Below are 20,585 nucleotides of genomic sequence, written 5' to 3'. Positions count from 1 at the left end.
TTTTCAGACTTCATGTCGCCAATATTGTGTTTTAAACCAACTGTTGCAGACCGGACAGAGTAGAATTCTTCAGTATTAATTTCGCATTTTTTTTTTTGCATCTTTGGGTTAAAAAAGATTATTATTTGTTCTCCGGAAAAGTAGCGGATTGCAAAAAAAACCTTTATTCTTCACTTACGACTATTGGTACTTTCCTGCAGCTTTCCCTAATTCCGGTAACATTGCCAAAAAATGCCGCAAGGGGTAGCTGATGCATGCAGCTACCTGGGGAGTAGCGACCCCACGGCTACCCCAGCTCAAAACACCATGCACTCTTTATAACAAAAGTAAAATTCACCTAAAGACATATCACAAACCACTTGCCTCCTCCAAAGGGAGGCTACTTTTTTTTCAGCTCGGGAGTGTTAGAGTTCCGGGAGTGTTAAAATTCCGGGAGTGTTTTTATCGGGATTTGCTTTCATTTTTTTTCTTTTCATTCCATTTTAAATTCTATTTTTATTTATTTATTCTTTTTCTATTTTTCTAAATTCCGCAATGTCATGCGCTACAATGTTTTGCGTTATATTTTTGCGTTAATCTGATGTGGTGCAGAAGAAGAAGAAGCAACATCGATGGATATGTAACTGCAAGATATTGTTACATATCCCAACCTACAGCAATAAAGGTAGGCTGGGGAATTCTTAGTGGTTATATTTATGACGTTCGGGCGCGATTAGTAGCGTGTCACTCGCTCCAGGCTCGCCTAGAACGAGCGGCACTCTAAACACTCCTTATCAAAATTTTAACATTTTTATAGTTGGCCAAATTTTACTTAGTTGTTACTAAGTATTTGGCGAACTATCTTTTCCGTCAACGACAATTACTTCGGATTTATTTATAATTATGATTCAAATTATTAGGGCATGTTAGGAACTTCAAGAAGAAGGATGACATAACACATTAGATATTTAAAGTAATTTCAAAATTAAAGTTTAAAATTTGCTTTTTAGTTAGGGTTTTCAGGTGGACCAATACCAAATATTAGATAGTTAAAGTAATATAAAAATTAAAGTTTAGAATTTGCTTTTCAGTTAAGGTTTTCAGCTACACATCAACCAGCCAGCCACTCTTCACCTATTTAGTGCATGATATATATTTAGTGCATGACAAAATGACACTAGTCATTTTATAAATAAATTGAATCATAATTATTCATTTATATGGCCACTATTAATATCCTTCTTCGGAACTTCAAGTCCAAGTAGAGCAGACGAGGTAAGATAATTCTGCATGTTACTAAGCATGATTATTTTTATATTTATTTTATGTATTTAGATATTCAAAAAATACAACATATTAGATAGTTTAAATTCATTATCAAAATTACAGTTTATAACTTGAATTTTAGTTAGGGTTTTCAGGTGGACCAATACAATACATTAGTTAGATATTAAAGTAATTTCAAAATTATAGTTTAAAATTTGCTTTTTAGTTAAGGTTTTCAGCTACACATCAACCAGACACTTTGGAAATGGATAATTTATTAGTTAGATTATTAAAGTAATTTCAAAATTAAAAGTTTAGATTTTGCTTTTTAGTTAGGGTTTTCAGGTGGACCAATACAACTTATTAGATAGTTAAAGTAATATCAAAATTAAAGTTTAAAATTTTATTTTTTAGTTAGGGTTTTCAGGTGGACAATTTTGCACGTTACTAAGCATGTTTTTTTATGAATATTTTAAATAATTATTTATATTTATATTATTTTTATATATGTTATTTATTTATATCATGTATATGTATTTTTTCTATGAATTTTCAGGTTTTTATATTTTATTAGGTTTGTTGTTGTTGTCATTGTTGGTTTTGTTTCAGTTGTTTGTTGTTCCATTCTTCTCGTTTTTTTGGTTTTCAGTTGTTGTTGGTTTTTGTTGTTCTATTTCTTTTGTTTCCCCCCCAAACGCGAATTAACTATTTTCCGCCATTCATGCCAAATTTTTTTCGCGGATAACCGTATTCCAAAATCGCTGGTTTTCACCCCGTACCTTCGCAGGTGATGGATGCCAATATTAGTGGTATTCGCTAGTGAGCCTGCTGTATACGGGGTCAAAACTGGCTGGAATGCGGTTTTATAAAGGCAAGAATGGTATTCTTTGGGGGGCAAAAGTCTGAGCTCTACCTCCCCGTGGTGCCCCCCGGGAAACTGCTCCCCTGAGCAGGCTAACAGAGCCAGTCCGAAGGTTGCCGAGGCAACCTTTAAATCGGATAATAGACGAAAGGTGTGTAAAGCAGTTAGGGAGTTTATACCATCATCTAATTAACTGGGTTAAGAACTCTAAACGTCTGAATAGAAAAAAACAAAGTAATTTATATCTAAGTCATGTACTTACTAAATTATGACTCAATAAAAATTATGATTCAATTATAATGAAGATTAGGTGTTAAATATATATAATATAAAAACTGCTTGATTTAGACTACGCAGTTTAAACAACCTTTTATATTCCGCGAATGTACAATCTCTCAAATAATCTACAGATTCCCTTTAAACCTATTCATCAATCTTCTAAGCTGCCCTAATGTTGTCCAACGTTATAAAAGTTACGTTTAGTTTTATTATAGTAAAATATATATTTTATGTAATTTAATGCCTGAGATGTTAGACAGAACGGTTAGTTTTCTTCTAAATTAGAGTGAAGTTTAGAGTGTAAGGGACAGTTGGGATACTGCAATTTGAAGAAAGTACCATTTGCGAATTCTGAACAAAGCTGTCAATAGCTGTCGATTATTACAGAACATAAAGTGTAGTTTTATGGCATTAATTTGGTATTTAATGTGAGATGCCTTTACTTTAAATAGAGTGTTTTTAGAAATATAAATGGGAAATGTTTTCTTAATTCTCGCAATTAGTGAAGAAAATAAGGTCTAACCTGTTTTATAATTTAGAGCTGGCCAAAATAGCTGTTGTCTTAAATTGTTGATTGAACAGGGCCTACCTATGTTGTATCATTCAGAGCTGGCGTAAATAACAATTGTATTTAACATATATCACATTTCTTGTCAAAACTACCTGGTAGTTCCATATGTTTGCTTAGTTATTCGAGAATAGTTGATTGAATAGGGCCTACCTATGTTGTATCTTTCAGAGCTGGCTTAAAAGGCAATTGTATTTAACATATATCACATTTCTTGTCAAAACTACCTGGTAGTTCCATATGTTTGCTTAGTTATTCGAGAATAGTTGATTGAATAGGGCCCACCTATGTTGTATCTTTCAGAGCTGGCTTTAATGGCAATTGTATTTAACATATATCACATTTCTTGTCAAAACTACCCGGTAGTTCCATATGTTTGCTTAGTTATTCGAGAATAGTTGATTGAATAGGGCCTACCTATGTTGTATCTTTCAGAGCTGGCTTAAATGGCAATTGTATTTAACATATATCACATTTCTGGTCAAAACTACCTGGTAGTTCCATATGTTTGCTTAGTTATTCGAGAATAGTTGATTGAAGAGTGCCTACCTATGTTGTATCATTCAGAGCTGGCTTAAATAGCAATTGTATTTAACATATATCACATTTCTTGTCAAAACTACCTGGTAGTTCCATATGTTTGCTTAGTTATTCGTGAATAGTTGATTGAATAGGACCTACCTATGTTGTATCATTCAGAGCTGGCCTAAATTGCGATTGTATTTATCATATATCACATTTCTAGTCAAAACTACCAGATAGTTCCATATGTTTGCTTAGTTATTCGTGAATAGTTGATTGATTAGGGCCTACCTATGTTGTATCATTCAGAGCTGGCTTAAATAGCAATTGTATTTAACATATATCACATTTCTTGTCAAAACTACCTAGTACTTCCATATGTTTGCTTAGTTATTCGTGAATAGTTGATTGAATAGGGCCTACCTACGTTGTATCATTCAGAGCTGGCTTAAATAGCAATTGTACTTAACATATATCACATTTCTTGTCAAAACTACCTGGTAGTTCCATATGTTTGCTTAGTTATTCGAGAATAGTTGATTGAATAGGGCCTACCTATGTTGTATCTTTCAGAGCTGGCTTAAATGGCAATTGTATTTAACATATATCACATTTCTTGTCAAAACTACCTGGTAGTTCCATATGTTTGCTTAGTTATTCGAGAATAGTTGATTGAAGAGTGCCTACCTATGTTGTATCATTCAGAGCTGGCTTAAATAGCAATTGTATTTAACATATATCACATTTCTTGTCAAAACTACCTGGTAGTTCCATATGTTTGCTTAGTTATTCGTGAATAGTTGATTGAATAGGGCCTACATATGTTGTATCATTTAGAGCTTGCTTAAATAGCAATTGTATTTAACATATATCACATTTCTTGTCAAAACTACCTAGTACTTCCATATGTTTGCTTAGTTATTCGTGAATAGTTGATTGAATAGGGCCTACCTACGTTGTATCATTCAGAGCTGGCTTAAATAGCAATTGTACTTAACATATATCACATTTCTTGTCAAAACTACCTGGTAGTTCCATATGTTTGCTTAGTTATTCGAGAATAGTTGATTGAATAGGGCCTACCTATGTTGTATCTTTCAGAGCTGGCTTAAATGGCAATTGTATTTAACATATATCACATTTCTTGTCAAAACTACCTGGTAGTTCCATATGTTTGCTTAGTTATTCGAGAATAGTTGATTGAACAGTGCCTACCTATGTTGTATCATTCAGAGCTGGCTTAAATAGCAATTGTATTTAACATATATCACATTTCTTGTCAAAACTACCTGGTAGTTCCATATGTTTGCTTAGTTATTCGTGAATAGTTGATTGAATAGGGCCTACATATGTTGTATCATTTAGAGCTTGCTTAAATAGCAATTGTATTTAACATATATCACATTTCTTGTCAAAACTACCAGATAGTTCCATATGTTTGCTTAGTTATTCATGAATAGTTGATTGATTAGGGCCTACCTATGTTGTATCATTCAGAGCTGGCTTAAATAGCAATTGTATTTAACATATATCACATTTCTTGTCAAAACTACCTAGTACTTCCATATGTTTGCTTAGTTATTCGTGAATAGTTGATTGAATAGAGCCTACCTACGTTGTATCATTCAGAACTGGCTTAAATAGCAATTGTATTTAACATATATCACATTTCTTGTCAAAACTACCTAGTAGTTCCATATGTTTGCTTAGTTATTCGTGAATAGTTGATTGAATAGGGCCTACCTATGTTGTATCATTTAGAGCTTGCTTAAATAGCAATTGTATTTAACATATATCACATTTCTTGTCAAAACTACTAGATAGTTCCATATGTTTGCTTAGTTATTCGTGAATAGTTGATTGAATAGGGCCTACCTATGTTGTATCATTCAGAGCTGGCTTAAATAGCAATTGTATTTAACATATATCACATTTCTTGTCAAAACTACCTGGTAGTTCCATATGTTTGCTTAGTTATTCGTGAACAGTTGATTGAATAGGGCCTACCTATGTTATATCATTCAGAGTTGGCCTAAATTGCGATTGTATATATCATATATCACATTTCTAGTCAAAACTACCAGATAGTTCCATATGTTTGCTTAGTTATTCGAGAATAGTTGATTGAAGAGTGCCTACCTATGTTGTTCATTCAGAGCTGGCTTAAATAGCAATTGTATTTAACTATATCACATTTCTTGTCAAAACTACCTGGTAGTTCCATATGTTTGCTTAGTTATTTGTGAACAGTTGATTGAATAGGACCTACCTATGTTGTATCATTTAGAGCTGGCCTAAATAGAAATTGTATTTAACATATATCACATTTCTTGTCAAAACTACCAGATAGTTCCATATGTTTGCTTAGTTATTCGTGAATAGTTGATTGATTAGGGCCTACCTATGTTGTATCATTCAGAGCTGGCTTAAATAGCAATTGTATTTAACATATATCACATTTCTTGTCAAAACTACCTAGTACTTCCATATGTGTGCTTAGGTATTCGTGAATAGTTGATTGAATAGGGCCTACCTACGTTGTATCATTCAGAGCTGGCTTAAATAGCAATTGTATTTAACATAAATCACATTTGCTGTTGTAAATGGTTATTTGAAACTAAAATTCACTTTTTACTGCGAACCTAGGCTAGAATTCTGACTTTTTCCACTGGTTCTTCAACTTACATTATAAAATAAGGAATACCCAGTCTGTATAATCCAGCCCTGCTCTTGTAAATTGATATTTGATATAGAAGTTCACTTTTTTACAGTGAACGTAGGCCATAATTCCGAGTTTTTCCATTGTTTTTGAATTTATATCTCGAATTAAGGACGACCCAGTCTCTAAGATCCAGCCCTGCTCTTGTAAATGGTTATTTGAGATTCAAACTCGCATTTTACAGTGAACCTAGGCCAGAATTCTGACTTTTTCCAGTGTTTTTTGAACTTACATTATAAAATAAGGTTGACCTATTCTGTAAGATCCAGCCCTGCTCTTGTAAATGGTTATTTGAGATTCAAACTCGCATTTTACAGTGAACGTAGGCCATAATTCCGAGTTTTTCCACTGTTTTTTGAACTTATATCTCGAAGTAAGGACGACCCAGTCTGTAAGATCCAGCCCTGCTCTTGTAAATTGTTATTTGAGATTCAAACTCGCATTTTACAATGAACGTAGGCCATAATTCCGAGTTTTTCCACTGTTTTTTGAACTTATATCTCGAAGTAAGGACGACCCAGTCTGTAAGATCCAGCTCTGCTCTTGTAAATGGTTATTTGAGATTCAACCTCGCATTTTACAGTGAACCTAGGCCAGAATTCTGACTTTTTCCAGTGTTTTTTAAACTTACATTATAAAATAAGGTCGACTTAGTCTGTAACATCCAGCCCTGCTCTTGTAAATGGTTATTTGAGATTCAAACTCGCATTTTACATTGAACTTAGGTCAGAATTCTTACTTTTTCGTGTTTTTGAAACTTACATTATAAAATAAGGTTGACCCTGTCTGTAAGATCCAGCCCTGCTCTTGTGAATGGTTATTTGAGATTCAAACTCGCATTTTACAGTGAACCTAGGCCATAATTCCGAGTTTTTCCACTGTTTTTTGAACATATATCTCGAAATAAGGACGACCTAGTCTGTAAGATCCAGCACAGCTCTTGTAAATGGTTATTTGAGATTAAAAATCGCTTTCTACAGTGAACCTAGGCCAGCCAGAATTCTGACTTTTTCCAATGTTTATTGAACTTACATTGTAAAATAAGGTCGACCTAGTCTGTAACATCCAGAATTTATATCTCGAATTAAGGACGACCCAGTCTGTAAGATCCAGCCCTGCTCTTGTAAATGGTTATTTGAGATTCAAACTCGCATTTTACAGTGAACCTAGGCCAGAATTCTGACTTTTTCCAGTGTTTTTTGAACTTACATTATAAAATAAGGTTGACCTATTCTGTAAGATCCAGCCCTGCTCTTGTAAATGGTTATTTGAGATTCAAACTCGCATTTTACTGTGAACGTAGGCCATAATTCCGAGTTTTTCCACTGTTTTTTGAACTTATATCTCGAAGTAAGGACGACCCAGTCTGTAAGATCCAGCCCTGCTCTTGTAAATGGTTATTTGAGATTCAAACTCGCATTTTACAGTGAACCTAGGCCAGAATTCTGACTTTTTCCAGTGTTTTTTGAACTTACATTATAAAATAAGGAATACCCAGTCTGTATAATCCAGCCCTGCTCTTGTAAATTGATATTTGATATAGAAGTTCACTTTTTTACAGTGAACGTAGGCCATAATTCCGAGTTTTTCCACTGTTTTTGAATTTATATCTCGAATTAAGGACGACCCAGTCTGTAAGATCCAGCCCTGCTCTTGTAAATGGTTATTTGAGATTCAAACTCGCATTTTACAGTGAACCTAGGCCAGAATTCTGACTTTTTCCAGTGTTTTTTGAACTTACATTATAAAATAAGGTTGACCTATTCTGTAAGATCCAGCCCTGCTCTTGTAAATGGTTATTTGAGATTCAAACTCGCATTTTACTGTGAACGTAGGCCATAATTCCGAGTTTTTCCACTGTTTTTTGAACTTATATCTCGAAGTAAGGACGACCCAGTCTGTAAGATCCAGCCCTGCTCTTGTAAATGGTTATTTGAGATTCAAACTCGCATTTTACAGTGAACCTAGGCCAGAATTCTGACTTTTTCCAGTGTTTTTTGAACTTACATTATAAAATAAGGTTGACCTATTCTGTAAGATCCAGCCCTGCTCTTGTAAATGGTTATTTGAGATTCAAACTCGCATTTTACTGTGAACGTAGGCCATAATTCCGAGTTTTTCCACTGTTTTTTGAACTTATATCTCGAAGTAAGGACGACCCAGTCTGTAAGATACAGCCCTGCTCTTGTAAATGGTTATTTGAGATTCAAACTCGCATTTTACAGTGAACCTAGGCCAGAATTCTGACTTTTTCCAGTGTTTTTTAAACTTACATTATAAAATAAGGTCGACTTAGTCTGTAACATCCAGCCCTGCTCTTGTAAATGGTTATTTGAGATTCAAACTCGCATTTTACATTGAACTTAGGCCAGAATTCTTACTTTTTCGTGTTTTTGAAACTTACATTATAAAATAAGGTTGACCCAGTCTGTAAGATCCAGCCCTGCTCTGGTGAATGGTTATTTGAGATTCAAACTCGCATTTTACAGTGAACCTAGGCCATAATTCCGAGTTTTTCCACTGTTTTTTGAACATATATCTCGAAATAAGGACGACCTAGTCTGTAAGATCCAGCACGGCTCTTGTAAATGGTTATTTGAGATTAAAAATCGCTTTCTACAGTGAACCTAGGCCAGAATTCTGACTTTTTCCAATGTTTTTTGAACTTACATTGTAAAATAAGGTCGCCCTAGTCTGTAACATCCAGCCCTGCTGTTGTAAATGGTTATTTGAAACTAAAATTCACTTTTTACTGCGAACCTAGGCTAGAATTCTGACTTACTCCACTGGTTTTTAACTTACATTATAAAATAAGGAATACCCAGTCTGAATAATCCAGCCGTGCTCTTGTAAATTGATATTTGATATAGAAGTTCACTTTTTTACAATGAACGTAGGCCAGAATTCTGACTTTTTCCAGTGTTTTTGGAACTTATATTATAAAATAAGGTTGACCTATTCTGTAAGTTCCAGCCCTGCTCTTGTAAATGGTTATTTGAGATTAAAAATCGCTTTCTACAGTGAACCTAGGCCGGAATTCTGACTTTTTCCACTGTTTTTTGAACTTACATTATAAAATAAGGTTGACCTATTCTGTAAGATCCAGCCCTGCTCTTTTAAATGGTTTTTTGAGATTCAAACTTGCATTTTACAATGAACGTAGGCCATAATTCCGAGTTTTTCCACTGTTTTTTGAACATATATCTCGAAATAAGGACGACCTAGTCTGTAAGATCCAGCACAGCTCTTGTAAATGGTTATTTGAGATTAAAAATCGCTTTCTACAGTGAACCTAGGCCAGCCAGAATTCTGACTTTTTCCAATGTTTATTGAACTTACATTGTAAAATAAGGTCGACCTAGTCTGTAACATCCAGAATTTATATTTCGAATTAAGGACGACCCAGTCTGTAAGATCCAGCCCTGCTCTTGTAAATGGTTATTTGAGATTCAAACTCGCATTTTACAGTGAACCTAGGCCAGAATTCTGACTTTTTCCAGTGTTTTTTGAACTTACATTATAAAATAAGGTTGACCTATTCTGTAAGATCCAGCCCTGCTCTTGTAAATGGTTATTTGAGATTCAAACTCGCATTTTACTGTGAACGTAGGCCATAATTCCGAGTTTTTCCACTGTTTTTTGAACTTATATCTCGAAGTAAGGACGACCCAGTCTGTAAGATCCAGCCCTGCTCTTGTAAATGGTTATTTGAGATTCAAACTCGCATTTTACAGTGAACCTAGGCCAGAATTCTGACTTTTTCCAGTGTTTTTTGAACTTACATTATAAAATAAGGAATACCCAGTCTGTATAATCCAGCCCTGCTCTTGTAAATTGATATTTGATATAGAAGTTCACTTTTTTACAGTGAACGTAGGCCATAATTCCGAGTTTTTCCACTGTTTTTGAATTTATATCTCGAATTAAGGACGACCCAGTCTGTAAGATCCAGCCCTGCTCTTGTAAATGGTTATTTGAGATTCAAACTCGCATTTTACAGTGAACCTAGGCCAGAATTCTGACTTTTTCCAGTGTTTTTTGAACTTACATTATAAAATAAGGTTGACCTATTCTGTAAGATCCAGCCCTGCTCTTGTAAATGGTTATTTGAGATTCAAACTCGCATTTTACTGTGAACGTAGGCCATAATTCCGAGTTTTTCCACTGTTTTTTGAACTTATATCTCGAAGTAAGGACGACCCAGTCTGTAAGATCCAGCCCTGCTCTTGTAAATGGTTATTTGAGATTCAAACTCGCATTTTACAGTGAACCTAGGCCAGAATTCTGACTTTTTCTAGTGTTTTTTAAACTTACATTATAAAATAAGGTCGACTTAGTCTGTAAGATCCAGCCCTGCTCTTGTAAATGGTTATTTGAGATTCAAACTCGCATTTTACAGTGAACGTAGGCCATAATTCCGAGTTTTTCCACTGTTTTTGAATTTATATCTCGAATTAAGGACGGCCCAGTCTGTAAGATCCAGCCCTGCTCTTGTAAATGGTTATTTGAGATTAAAAATCGCTTTCTACAGTGAACCTAGGCCGGAATTCTGACTTTTTCCACTGTTTTTTGAACTTACATTATAAAATAAGGTTGACCTAGTCTGTAAGATACAGCCCTGCTCTTGTAAATGGTTATTTGAGATTCAAACTCGCATTTTACAGTGAACGTAGGCCATAATTCCGAGTTTTTCCACTGTTTTTGAATTTATATCTCGAATTAAGGACGGCCCAGTCTGTAAGATCCAGCCCTGCTCTTGTAAATGGTTATTTGAGATTCAAACTCGCATTTTACAGTGAACCTAGGCCAGAATTCTGACTTTTTCCAGTGTTTTTTAAACTTACATTATAAAATAAGGTCGACTTAGTCTGTAACATCCAGCCCTGCTCTTGTAAATGGTTATTTGAGATTCAAACTCGCATTTTACATTGAACTTAGGCCAGAATTCTTACTTTTTCCAGTGATTTTAAACTTACATTATAAAATAAGGTCGACCTAGTCTGTAACATCCAGCCCTGCTCTTGTAAATGGTTATTTGAGATTAAAAATCGCTTTTTACAGTGAACGTAGGCCAGAATTCTGACTTTTTCCAGTGTTTTTTGAATTTACATTATAAAATAAGGTTGACCCAGTCTGTAAGATCCAGCCCTGCTCTTGTAAATGGTTATTTGAGATTCAAACTCGCATTTTACATTGAACTTAGGCCAGAAATCTTACTTTTTCCAGTGTTTTTTAAACTTACATTATAAAATAAGGTCGACCTAGTCTGTAACATCCAGCCCTGCTCTTGTAAATGGTTATTTGAGATTAAAAATCGCTTTCTACAGTGAACCTAGGCCGGAATTCTGACTTTTTCCACTGTTTTTTGAACTTACATTATAAAATAAGGTTGACCTATTCTGTAAGATCCAGCCCTGCTCTTGTAAATGGTTATTTGAGATTCAAACTCGCATTTTACAATGAACGTAGGCCATAATTCCGAGTTTTTCCAATGTTTTTTGAACTTACATTGTAAAATAAGGTCGACCTAGTCTGTAACATCCAGCCCTGCTGTTGTAAATGGTTATTTGAAACTAAAATTCACTTTTTACTGCGAACCTAGGCTAGAATTCTGACTTTTTCCACTGGTTTTTCAACTTACATTATAAAATAAGGAATACCCAGTCTGTATAATCCAGCCCCGCTCTTGTAAATTGATATTTGATATTGAAGTTCACTTTTTTACAATGAACGTAGGCCAGAATTCCGAGTTTTTCCAGGGTTTTTGGAACTTATTTTATAAAATAAGGTTGACCTAGTCTGTAAGATCCAGTCCTGCTCTTGTAAATGGTTATTTGAAACTAAAATTCACTTTTTACTGAAAATTGCCAGCACAAGGGTCTGTTTAAAATATTCTAAAAAAATATTAATGAAAATTTAATGCAGTAAAATCACTCAAATGATATTAATGAAGTTCAAATGAAATGTTGGATACTTACTGATTTCTTTGTCTTTTGACGTTTAAGGCATAATCACGTTTTATTCATTGGCAAAATATTGGCCAAAGTACTTTGAACTTCAGAGAATTACTTCATAGAATGTTACTCAAATAGAATCTTATAGGAGAAGAGATCTACGCATGAGCAGGAGGCTGAGAAAAGTGGTAATCTTTAGTTACTTTAGTGGTAACCTTTTGTGAACTTTTAGGTCTTGTTTATTTGTAGAAATAAAAATTAGAGCAACATAGTTGAAATTATTCAGTAAATGAAATAAGAAAATCTGGTTACTTCAATTTCGTGAACTTTTGCTTTGGAGGAACGCTTGTGGTTGGTACTTTACCGAGTATCAGTTTATCTTGAGAACCTGGGGAATCGTAGTAAGAGCATTACAGTGTGATTTCGCGTTCTTTTTTTAACTGCTTTACATAAGATTTCTTTTTTATTTTTTTTTTTAAATTATAGATTTATAATAGTAAATGACTATAGTTCTCTAGTGTGTAGACACACTGTGGAAATGAGCTTTAGTTGAAAAAGTGGTGGGAGAAAAAATGAGATGCTTGCGTAGTTTATTTTGGCCTAGCAGCTCTCCCATATCGCGCCGACCCGTGGTTCTATTCTTGGTCGCCGCGGACCGGCCCTAAGCTTGCCAGTCTCTTCCGTCGGACCTTGTTGCGAGCTGTCTTCCCTAACTGCAGTGTTTATTTATTTTTTTTTTATTATTTTATTTTCATTTCTTTATTAATATTACGAAATTGGGGAAATTTTTTTTAAAAAAAAACTAACATTATTTTTTTTTCAAATTTTTAATAAAAGTGTCTGGAGGTGTATGCAAGCGTGACAGTTTTGGCAAATCCTTCCACATTAAGACTCTACACAGACTAGAATCACCCACAATTCTGGCTACTTCAGACACAACAAATGGTGAGTAGCCAACATTGAATTCAAAAGCCAAACCGACGTTTTTATATCGTTCATAATAAATAAATGGGAAATTTGATGTTGATTGTTAGAACTCTCTCTTCCAAGCATGATTCTCCAGAAAACTTGACTTTTTTCTCAAAAGTTTTATTATTATTTCTTGTTATTTTTGATAAAAATATAATAAGAAGTGTGGTTTTATACATTTCTTACTTGCATTCTCAAAGTTTTATATTAGTTGTTCTCAAATTGCGATTTTTTTTAGTAAATGTTAGATAACTTCAACATTCGACGAAGGTGTATCAAAATCATTTAGTAGAAAACTAAATGAACTTCGTTATACGTTTCAATAACTAAATTTGCTGCCCTTAGAATAGCACATTTAAGGTTCCTTTAGGTCTGCAAATATGGTTGCAGATTTTCAAATCATTGAAAATGCCTACTCTAAGTCAAACTTTAAGACATTCAGAGGCGCTATATTATCTCCAATATCTTGGTGAGACCACTTTAAAATATAACATTGTATAAACAGAAGCTCTTCTCTCTGCAGAAAACTTAACAATATTTTGAATTTAAAAATTATTATTTACCATTGTTTAGTGAATTGTCATAATTGCCTTAAGTTTACTTATCGGCAATGGCTTGAGTAAATCTTTTTTTTTTAAGGATATCTTTTTTCTTCAAACGTTTTATAGATAATTCGTATAATACTGTAACCTAATAATACCTTTTGTGCTACATTTTTAGAATCTACAGATGAAAGGCACGAATGGTACCCGAAACAAAGAGATTTAATAAATAAATTAGTTTAAAAAATATATATTTTCTCTAGTTAAGACCGATAAAAAAACCTTCAAATTATTTTTTACCTTATAAAAGGGAAGTTTATACGTCGCCTAATTCTTATAAGACCAAATGAACTAGACTCCCTTGATTCCAAAGACTGAAATATGTAGTCTTATAAGAAAATTCATTATTAGAACAATTATTAAGCAGTTATAATAATTTTCTAAGAATTATTTGCTTCACCTTGTATCACTATAATTAAAATTGTTACTATTTACAGATACAAGACGTTGCTGCTCCTCAAAAAAACTTTTTTAAATTAGAATCTCATTAAAAAAAAAATTAATTCTCAAACAAAAGTAATGGTTAATTAAGGAGAATGATACCTCAGAGTTCAGTTCTCACTTGAAATCACTGTTTTCGGGAAATTGTACTAAATAAATGTAAATGGTATTTAGATGAGTAAATAACAATTAGTAAGCTAAGTTCAGAGATGCTGTTGTGGTGAAAAAAGAATAACTATAAATGTAGGTTGAATAGAGTTGCTTTTCTTCTCGAATGATTTCCAAAGGCCTTGAAATTTTAAAATTAGTAGCACGTCAAAATTTGAGACAACTCCATTCCCTGCCGGCCACCTCTTTTCAAAAAAAAAAAAAAAATCCATCAACGGGCTGCGAGCTGTTAAGACTCCTGCGTATAGAGATAATCTAAAAGCAGCCAACTTAGCTTTAGAACCTGTTACTTTTAACGGGAATCCGTGCGTTAACCACTTAGCTACAATTCCTTCTAATTTTATTGTTATATTGGGTTAGGGGCCCTAATTTTTCTGATACCCAGAGCCAATTAATCAGGGTGTTTCTAATTGCGAAATTTTATAGAGATAAGAGTTGCCCACCTCTAACTCCATAATATACAGTTGGTACCTTGTGCTATTTGACAGATTTCAGCCTGTACTCATCCATAATATTCTGCTTCAATGCATTTATTTACTTCTGATGTCCTTATTAACATTAAGATTGCACCTGGTGCAAACATCCTGCACTTCCTTGAACCAAAAGATTTTGTTTCTTTATTATTATTTTTGCAAGAATGTTAGGATATATCTGGAAGTGGGCAGACTTAAACATCTTTTGATAAAATCTAAGTGTAATTTAAATGTAGAAAACATAAGTTAGGGGAAAGATTTGTTTCTAAATATACATTGAAATCTGGCGTGTTTTGGGGTAAATTAAAAGATTTCTTAATAAAAAATTTCATCGGGATTTCGACACGATCATACTTATGGTAGCCCTACGAGGGTCGTTTGAAAAGTCCGTGCAAAAATAAAAACTACTTAATTTTTTGGGGTAAACCTTTTTTATTTTTCAACATAGTCTCCTTTTAGGCTTATACACTTCGTCCAACGCTGCTCTAGTTTGTTGATCCCTTCCGAATAATAGGATTTGTCCAAGTCTGAAAAATAGCCATTCGTTTCTGCAATCACCTCCTCGTTTGAATAAAATCTTTTTCCCGCCAGCCATTTCTTCATATTGAGGAACAAATAGTAGTCCGAGGGAGCCAAGTCTGGAGAATAGGGGGGATGTGAAACGAGTTGGAACCCTATTTCCATTAATTTTGCGACCACAACTGCTGAGGTGTGAGCTGGTGCGTTGTCTTGATGGAAAAGGACTTTTTTGTGGGCCAATCGTGGGCGTTTTTCTTGCAGCTCGGTTTTCAAACGGTCCAATAACGATGAATAATATGCACCTGTAATAGTTTTACCCTTTTCCAGATAGTCGATGAGGATTATTCCTTGCGAATCCCAAAAGACAGTCGCCATAATCTTTCCGGCCGAAGGAACGGTCTTCGCCTTTTTTGGCGCAGATTCCCCCTTGGTAACCCATTGTTTAGATTGTTCTTTGGTCTCAGGAGTGTAGTGATGTATCCATGTTTCATCCACAGTGACGAAACGACGCTTAAAGTCCTGCGGATTCTTCTGGAACAGCTGCAAACCGTCCTTGCAACACTTCACACGATTTCGTTTTTGGTCAAGCGTTAGCAATCGCGGCACCCATCTTGCGGATAGCTTTGTCATGTCCAAATGTTGATGCAAAATATTATGTACCCGTTCATTCGAGATGCCCACAGCACTAGCAATCTCACGCACCTTCACTCTTCTGTCATCCATCACCATATCATGGATTTTATCAATGATTTCTGGAGTAGTAACCTCAACAGGGCGTCCAGAACGTTCAGCGTCACTTGTGCCCATATGGCCACTCCGAAAATTTTGAAACCACTTATAAACTGTTCTAATCGAAGGTGCAGAGTCACAATAATGTTTATCAAGCTTCTCTTTAGTCTCCTGAGGCGTTTTGCCTTTCATAAAGTAGTGTTTATTCAACACACGAAATTCTTTTTCGTCCATTTTTTGAAAATCACTCGACTTCCTCGATTCAAACGAATGCCAAACACAAAGAAATTCCGGCAGGATCAAGCGTCCTGCCATAAAATGAACAACATCTTCCTTGAAAAGATTTGTTTACACATGCAACTCTTTTTCTCCAAGAAGAGATAGATAATTGTTGGTATAACAACTCACCTCTGATTTTTAAACAACCATGGTAACTCTCTGATGGTAAACTTATGCTCGCTTCCAGAGATCATGCTAAATAATTTATGTTCTCTGAGTAACAGCTTATAGAGAAGAAAGCGATTCGTCAATTGAGCGCGCTGCAAGACCAAGATGGCTGATACGGATTTTTTTTTTGTACAATTATATGGCTAAATGTTGATTCATAAGTTGCAATCAGGATGCATATTCTCATTACTGCAGTCATAAAGATTAAAAAATTGGTCATGTTTAAATTTTTCCTCTACACTTTTTGATAAAATTGCCAATTGTCTGTTTAAATCTGTATTGTTGTTTTTTTAAAGTAATTCAGGATCATTAAACTACTTGGAAAATCTATAATTTTCAATAACTAGACTCACTGATAAGGTAAAATATAAAGTAAGGTGTATAATCCATCCAATAAAATACTATTTTTCACCTCTATTTTGCTTTTAGTCTTTACCAACTGCTACGTATAATAGTTACAATTACTCTGGGTAATTGTATTGATTTATAAATAATATGATAAAAGTACCAGAATCACCTATTTGTGTTTTTAAATATCCTTTACTTATTTAAAATTATTTGGGAGGTTTTTGGCAGTGAATAAAAAAGTATAAGCTTAAGCGCCTCATGAACTGCTTCATAAGATTTATTTTCAGCATTTCCAGAGACTCTCGCATTTCGCACTGCTACGATAAGTTGAAGTGGCTTTTTCCTGTCTATCGCCGCCAATATTTTTTGGCTTCTTTCCTTTTTCAAGTCATCCAGTCTCAAAGGCCTTCCTATATTTTTCAACTCCTTAAGTTTAAATCCTCCATCCATTCCCGTAACACTAGATCTCGCTCATCTGATCTCTATATTCCCTCTCACCGTACTTCATCCTTTGATAAGTCCTTCCTAATACGTGCTACCTCTCTCTGGAACTCCTTGCCTTCATCTGTCCGCCATGCTCCTACCCTATCCATCTTTAAATCCCGTCTATTCAGTTATCTACTTTCTATTCAGCTTCCTCCGAAATTCTAATTGTTTTAATTTATTTCCTTAATTCCTGCTGTTTTATTATTTTATTTTTACTTTCATTTTCACTTATTATATTTTCACTTTTGTAAATACTTATTTATTTATTTAATTTCTGTATGATCACAGGCCAAACTATTAAGGCCTCTATTTGTTCCTGTATTTATTCTTAGGGGACAATTGTCCCAGAATAATAAATTTCTTTTCTATTTCTATTTCTATTTCTATAAAGTATAAATGTCCACGTTTTGATGCAGTTTATAATTGGAGATGCATTTCATTGGATAAAATTGTTTTCATAGCGATTTTTTTTTTAATTAATTTTTGAAAAGCTATGAACATCTGTAAATATTGAAGTTAACTACTTTTTTTTTTGCATTAATTGTAAGCTTAAAAACGAAATAATAGTTACATCAATTGCGGTATCTAGGCGCCACGTTAGCCGAGCGGTTAGAGGCGAAACCTGTAAAGTTAGTTATGTATTGTGGTACTGGGTTCGATTCCCAGTCTAGAAGCCTTGGATTTTATTTAATGGTTAATAAAAGAAATTTGCAGTAAAGTATGTTTGCTAGTTGCCTCCATCCACGACACCAAAATTGTTAGTTAGACGTAAAGCTCGCCCGAAAAATTACTAAAATAAGAAAGTAAAACTTACCAGATTATATCCATTCTTTAAAAACCGACGCACTAAAAACAGTAAAAGCGTTTATCAAAATCAGAGCTAATAGTATCAGATTCAGAAATACTTCCTTAAAATAAAAAAATAAATAAAATATCTTTATATCTGCCCCCACTATAGTTTAGTTTGCTATGAACTCAGCAGAGTTCACAAGTAGCCAGTAGCATTGTGCTGCTATCTTCTCAAAATTATTGTCGTACTTAGCTATTAAAAAAACTGTTGCCCTGAATATGGTTTGGAAATTTCATGCTTAACAGCTGCAGTGGTCAAAAAAAGTATTCATACACTAAGTTTTCTTACTTTAACCTACTGAACTTTTGTTTCTAGGATGACTATTTCTTCAGCACTGAAATCGAAGATAGTAACAATGAATTTAATGCTCTCATTTTCTTTTATAAACATAAAGAATTGAGTAAAAAGCAGAAAAATAATTTATTTTTGGAGCGAAAAATTCGAAAATTGAAATGTTCTTCTAGAAAAGAGCTCATAACCAATTTAAAGAAATCATGGACAGAAATCACGTCTCAAGAGACACTAAACCTGGTGGAATCTATGCCAAGGAGGCTTCAGGCAATAATAAATGCAAAGGGATTGCTTACAAAATATTAGGTCTTTAGTTTTGCAGACTGAGTGTATGAATACTTATTTTGCATACAATAAATTATTTTACTGTTTTTTAATCAATTCTTTATCAATTCTCTATCATCGATTTCAGTGTTGAAGAAATAGTCATCCTAGAAACAAAAGTTCAGTAGATAAAGTAAGAAAACTTATTGTATGAATACTTTTTTTGACCCACTGTAGTTCCCATGTTACCATATTTTGGATGAAGCATGTTCCGTTCACTTCATCGCTGCTCTTATGTTCATGGTATACGAGCTAAACATGGCCGTTTTTATGAATGTTTTTTGATTCTTACTAAATATCCTATTCATAAAGTACGAATTTATACCTGAATTTCTCAATTTTCAACCCAAAATTGTTACCTCAAGCAGAAAACTTCATTGGGAAATTAGAAAATAGTATTTCTGGTGCAATTGTACATTCCAAAAAAAATTGCTCCCATAATTTTTGACCACTTATGAGCACAAAATAAAAAACAAAACTGATGATGTACCAAATATGGTTAACCCTTCCGATCATCAAAAAAACAGCGATACCATCAAATTTGGAAGTTTCTTTTCAAATTTTAGGGATACACGTTACTATCATTTGTAAACCTTAAAATCATTTGTATTATTATAATTTATTGTTTACTCTATAAGCAGTTAGCATGCCCAAGTCAAATTCAAATTGTTAGAGCTGTTCTCGAGAAAATGTTAAAATACTGAAAAATTATAATCAGTAAAGTAGCTCTTTCGATTAACTGGGTTTCTTCAATAATTTTCACTATTTATTCCCTCATTCGATTCTTATAATTATTATACAAATGGGTAAGATAGTACTTTATACAAAAATAACACTTTAGAGGATATCCTAACTACCTTCTCCCCAAAAAGTGCCCTTAAGTTTGGAATAAATACATGTATATGTATAAAATTAATCATCAAATTTAATGAAAACTACCAGGGCCCCTTTTTGAGAAAATTAAAATCATAATAATAACGGAAATATCTAAATATTGGGCAAAGTAATACATCCCGTTAATTGATTTTGTCCCAAAAACCTTAAAGGAATACTTCCGGCAAAAATCGGATATTCGCATGATTACAGTACTTCCAAATGAATTAGTGAAATTAAAAAAAATAAATTGAATTTAAACTGATATATTTATCTTTGTGAATTTCCTTTTTTTGAGATCTTCTAATTTCGGAAATGGGTTATTTATAAAATGGTCCATGTCTTTATTTTGAACGTAATGTAAAAAAGTTGAAAGAAACTGTTGATTTGGTTGACATGAAACTGGAATATCTAATTACCATCAGATATTAAGAGCGGTGGCTTTGTAAATAGGAGATCACCGGTTCGAATCCCGCGATGAATACTTTTTATTTGTTTGTAGTGAAGTACGAGTATTGTGCTTCTGCCACCGTTCACGACACTTTGGTAGTTGTTAAACCTCGCCTTAAAAAACAGGCGATTCCTTTACTAAATTAGTTTATTTTACTCTTTTTTTTATACACTTTTGCGGGAAAATTCTTTTGAGGGCACTTTTGGATGAGACTGAGGGGATATTTCTATCCAAAATGCTTTTTGGAATGTATAATCCATCCAATAAAATACAATTTTTCCCCTCTATTTTGCTTTTAGGCTTTACCAAATGCTATAATAGTTACAATTACTCGGGGTCGTTGTATTGATTTATAAATAATATAATAAAGTACCAAAATCACTAATTGACATACATAATTTTAAATATCCATTACTTATTTAAATTTATTTGGAAGGTTTTTGGCAGTGAATAAAAAAAGTATAA

The 20,585-nt window shown here is 33.7% G+C and overlaps 1 protein-coding gene across 1 annotated transcript in view; it reads left to right on the top strand.

The window, feature by feature from the left end:
• Window positions 1-11,039: 11,039 nt before the first annotated feature.
• NfI (Nuclear factor I) overlaps window positions 11,040-20,585 on the top strand; it is a 218,254-nt gene continuing 208,708 nt past the window's right edge. The window contains exon 1 of the mRNA XM_074143669.1: window positions 11,040-13,094. Coding sequence (XP_073999770.1) covers window positions 13,092-13,094 — 3 coding nt within the window. The 5' untranslated portion in view covers window positions 11,040-13,091. The remainder of the gene's footprint in view (window positions 13,095-20,585) is intronic.

This window comes from Rhodnius prolixus, unplaced genomic scaffold (genome assembly GCF_049639745.1).
Source record: "Rhodnius prolixus isolate KJV_2025 unplaced genomic scaffold, Rpr scaffold_12, whole genome shotgun sequence".
In the NCBI taxonomy this organism is placed as follows: domain Eukaryota; kingdom Metazoa; phylum Arthropoda; class Insecta; order Hemiptera; family Reduviidae; genus Rhodnius; species Rhodnius prolixus.
The sequence above is the reverse complement of the archived record's forward strand: the minus strand, read 5'-3'. Positions and strand labels throughout refer to the sequence as shown.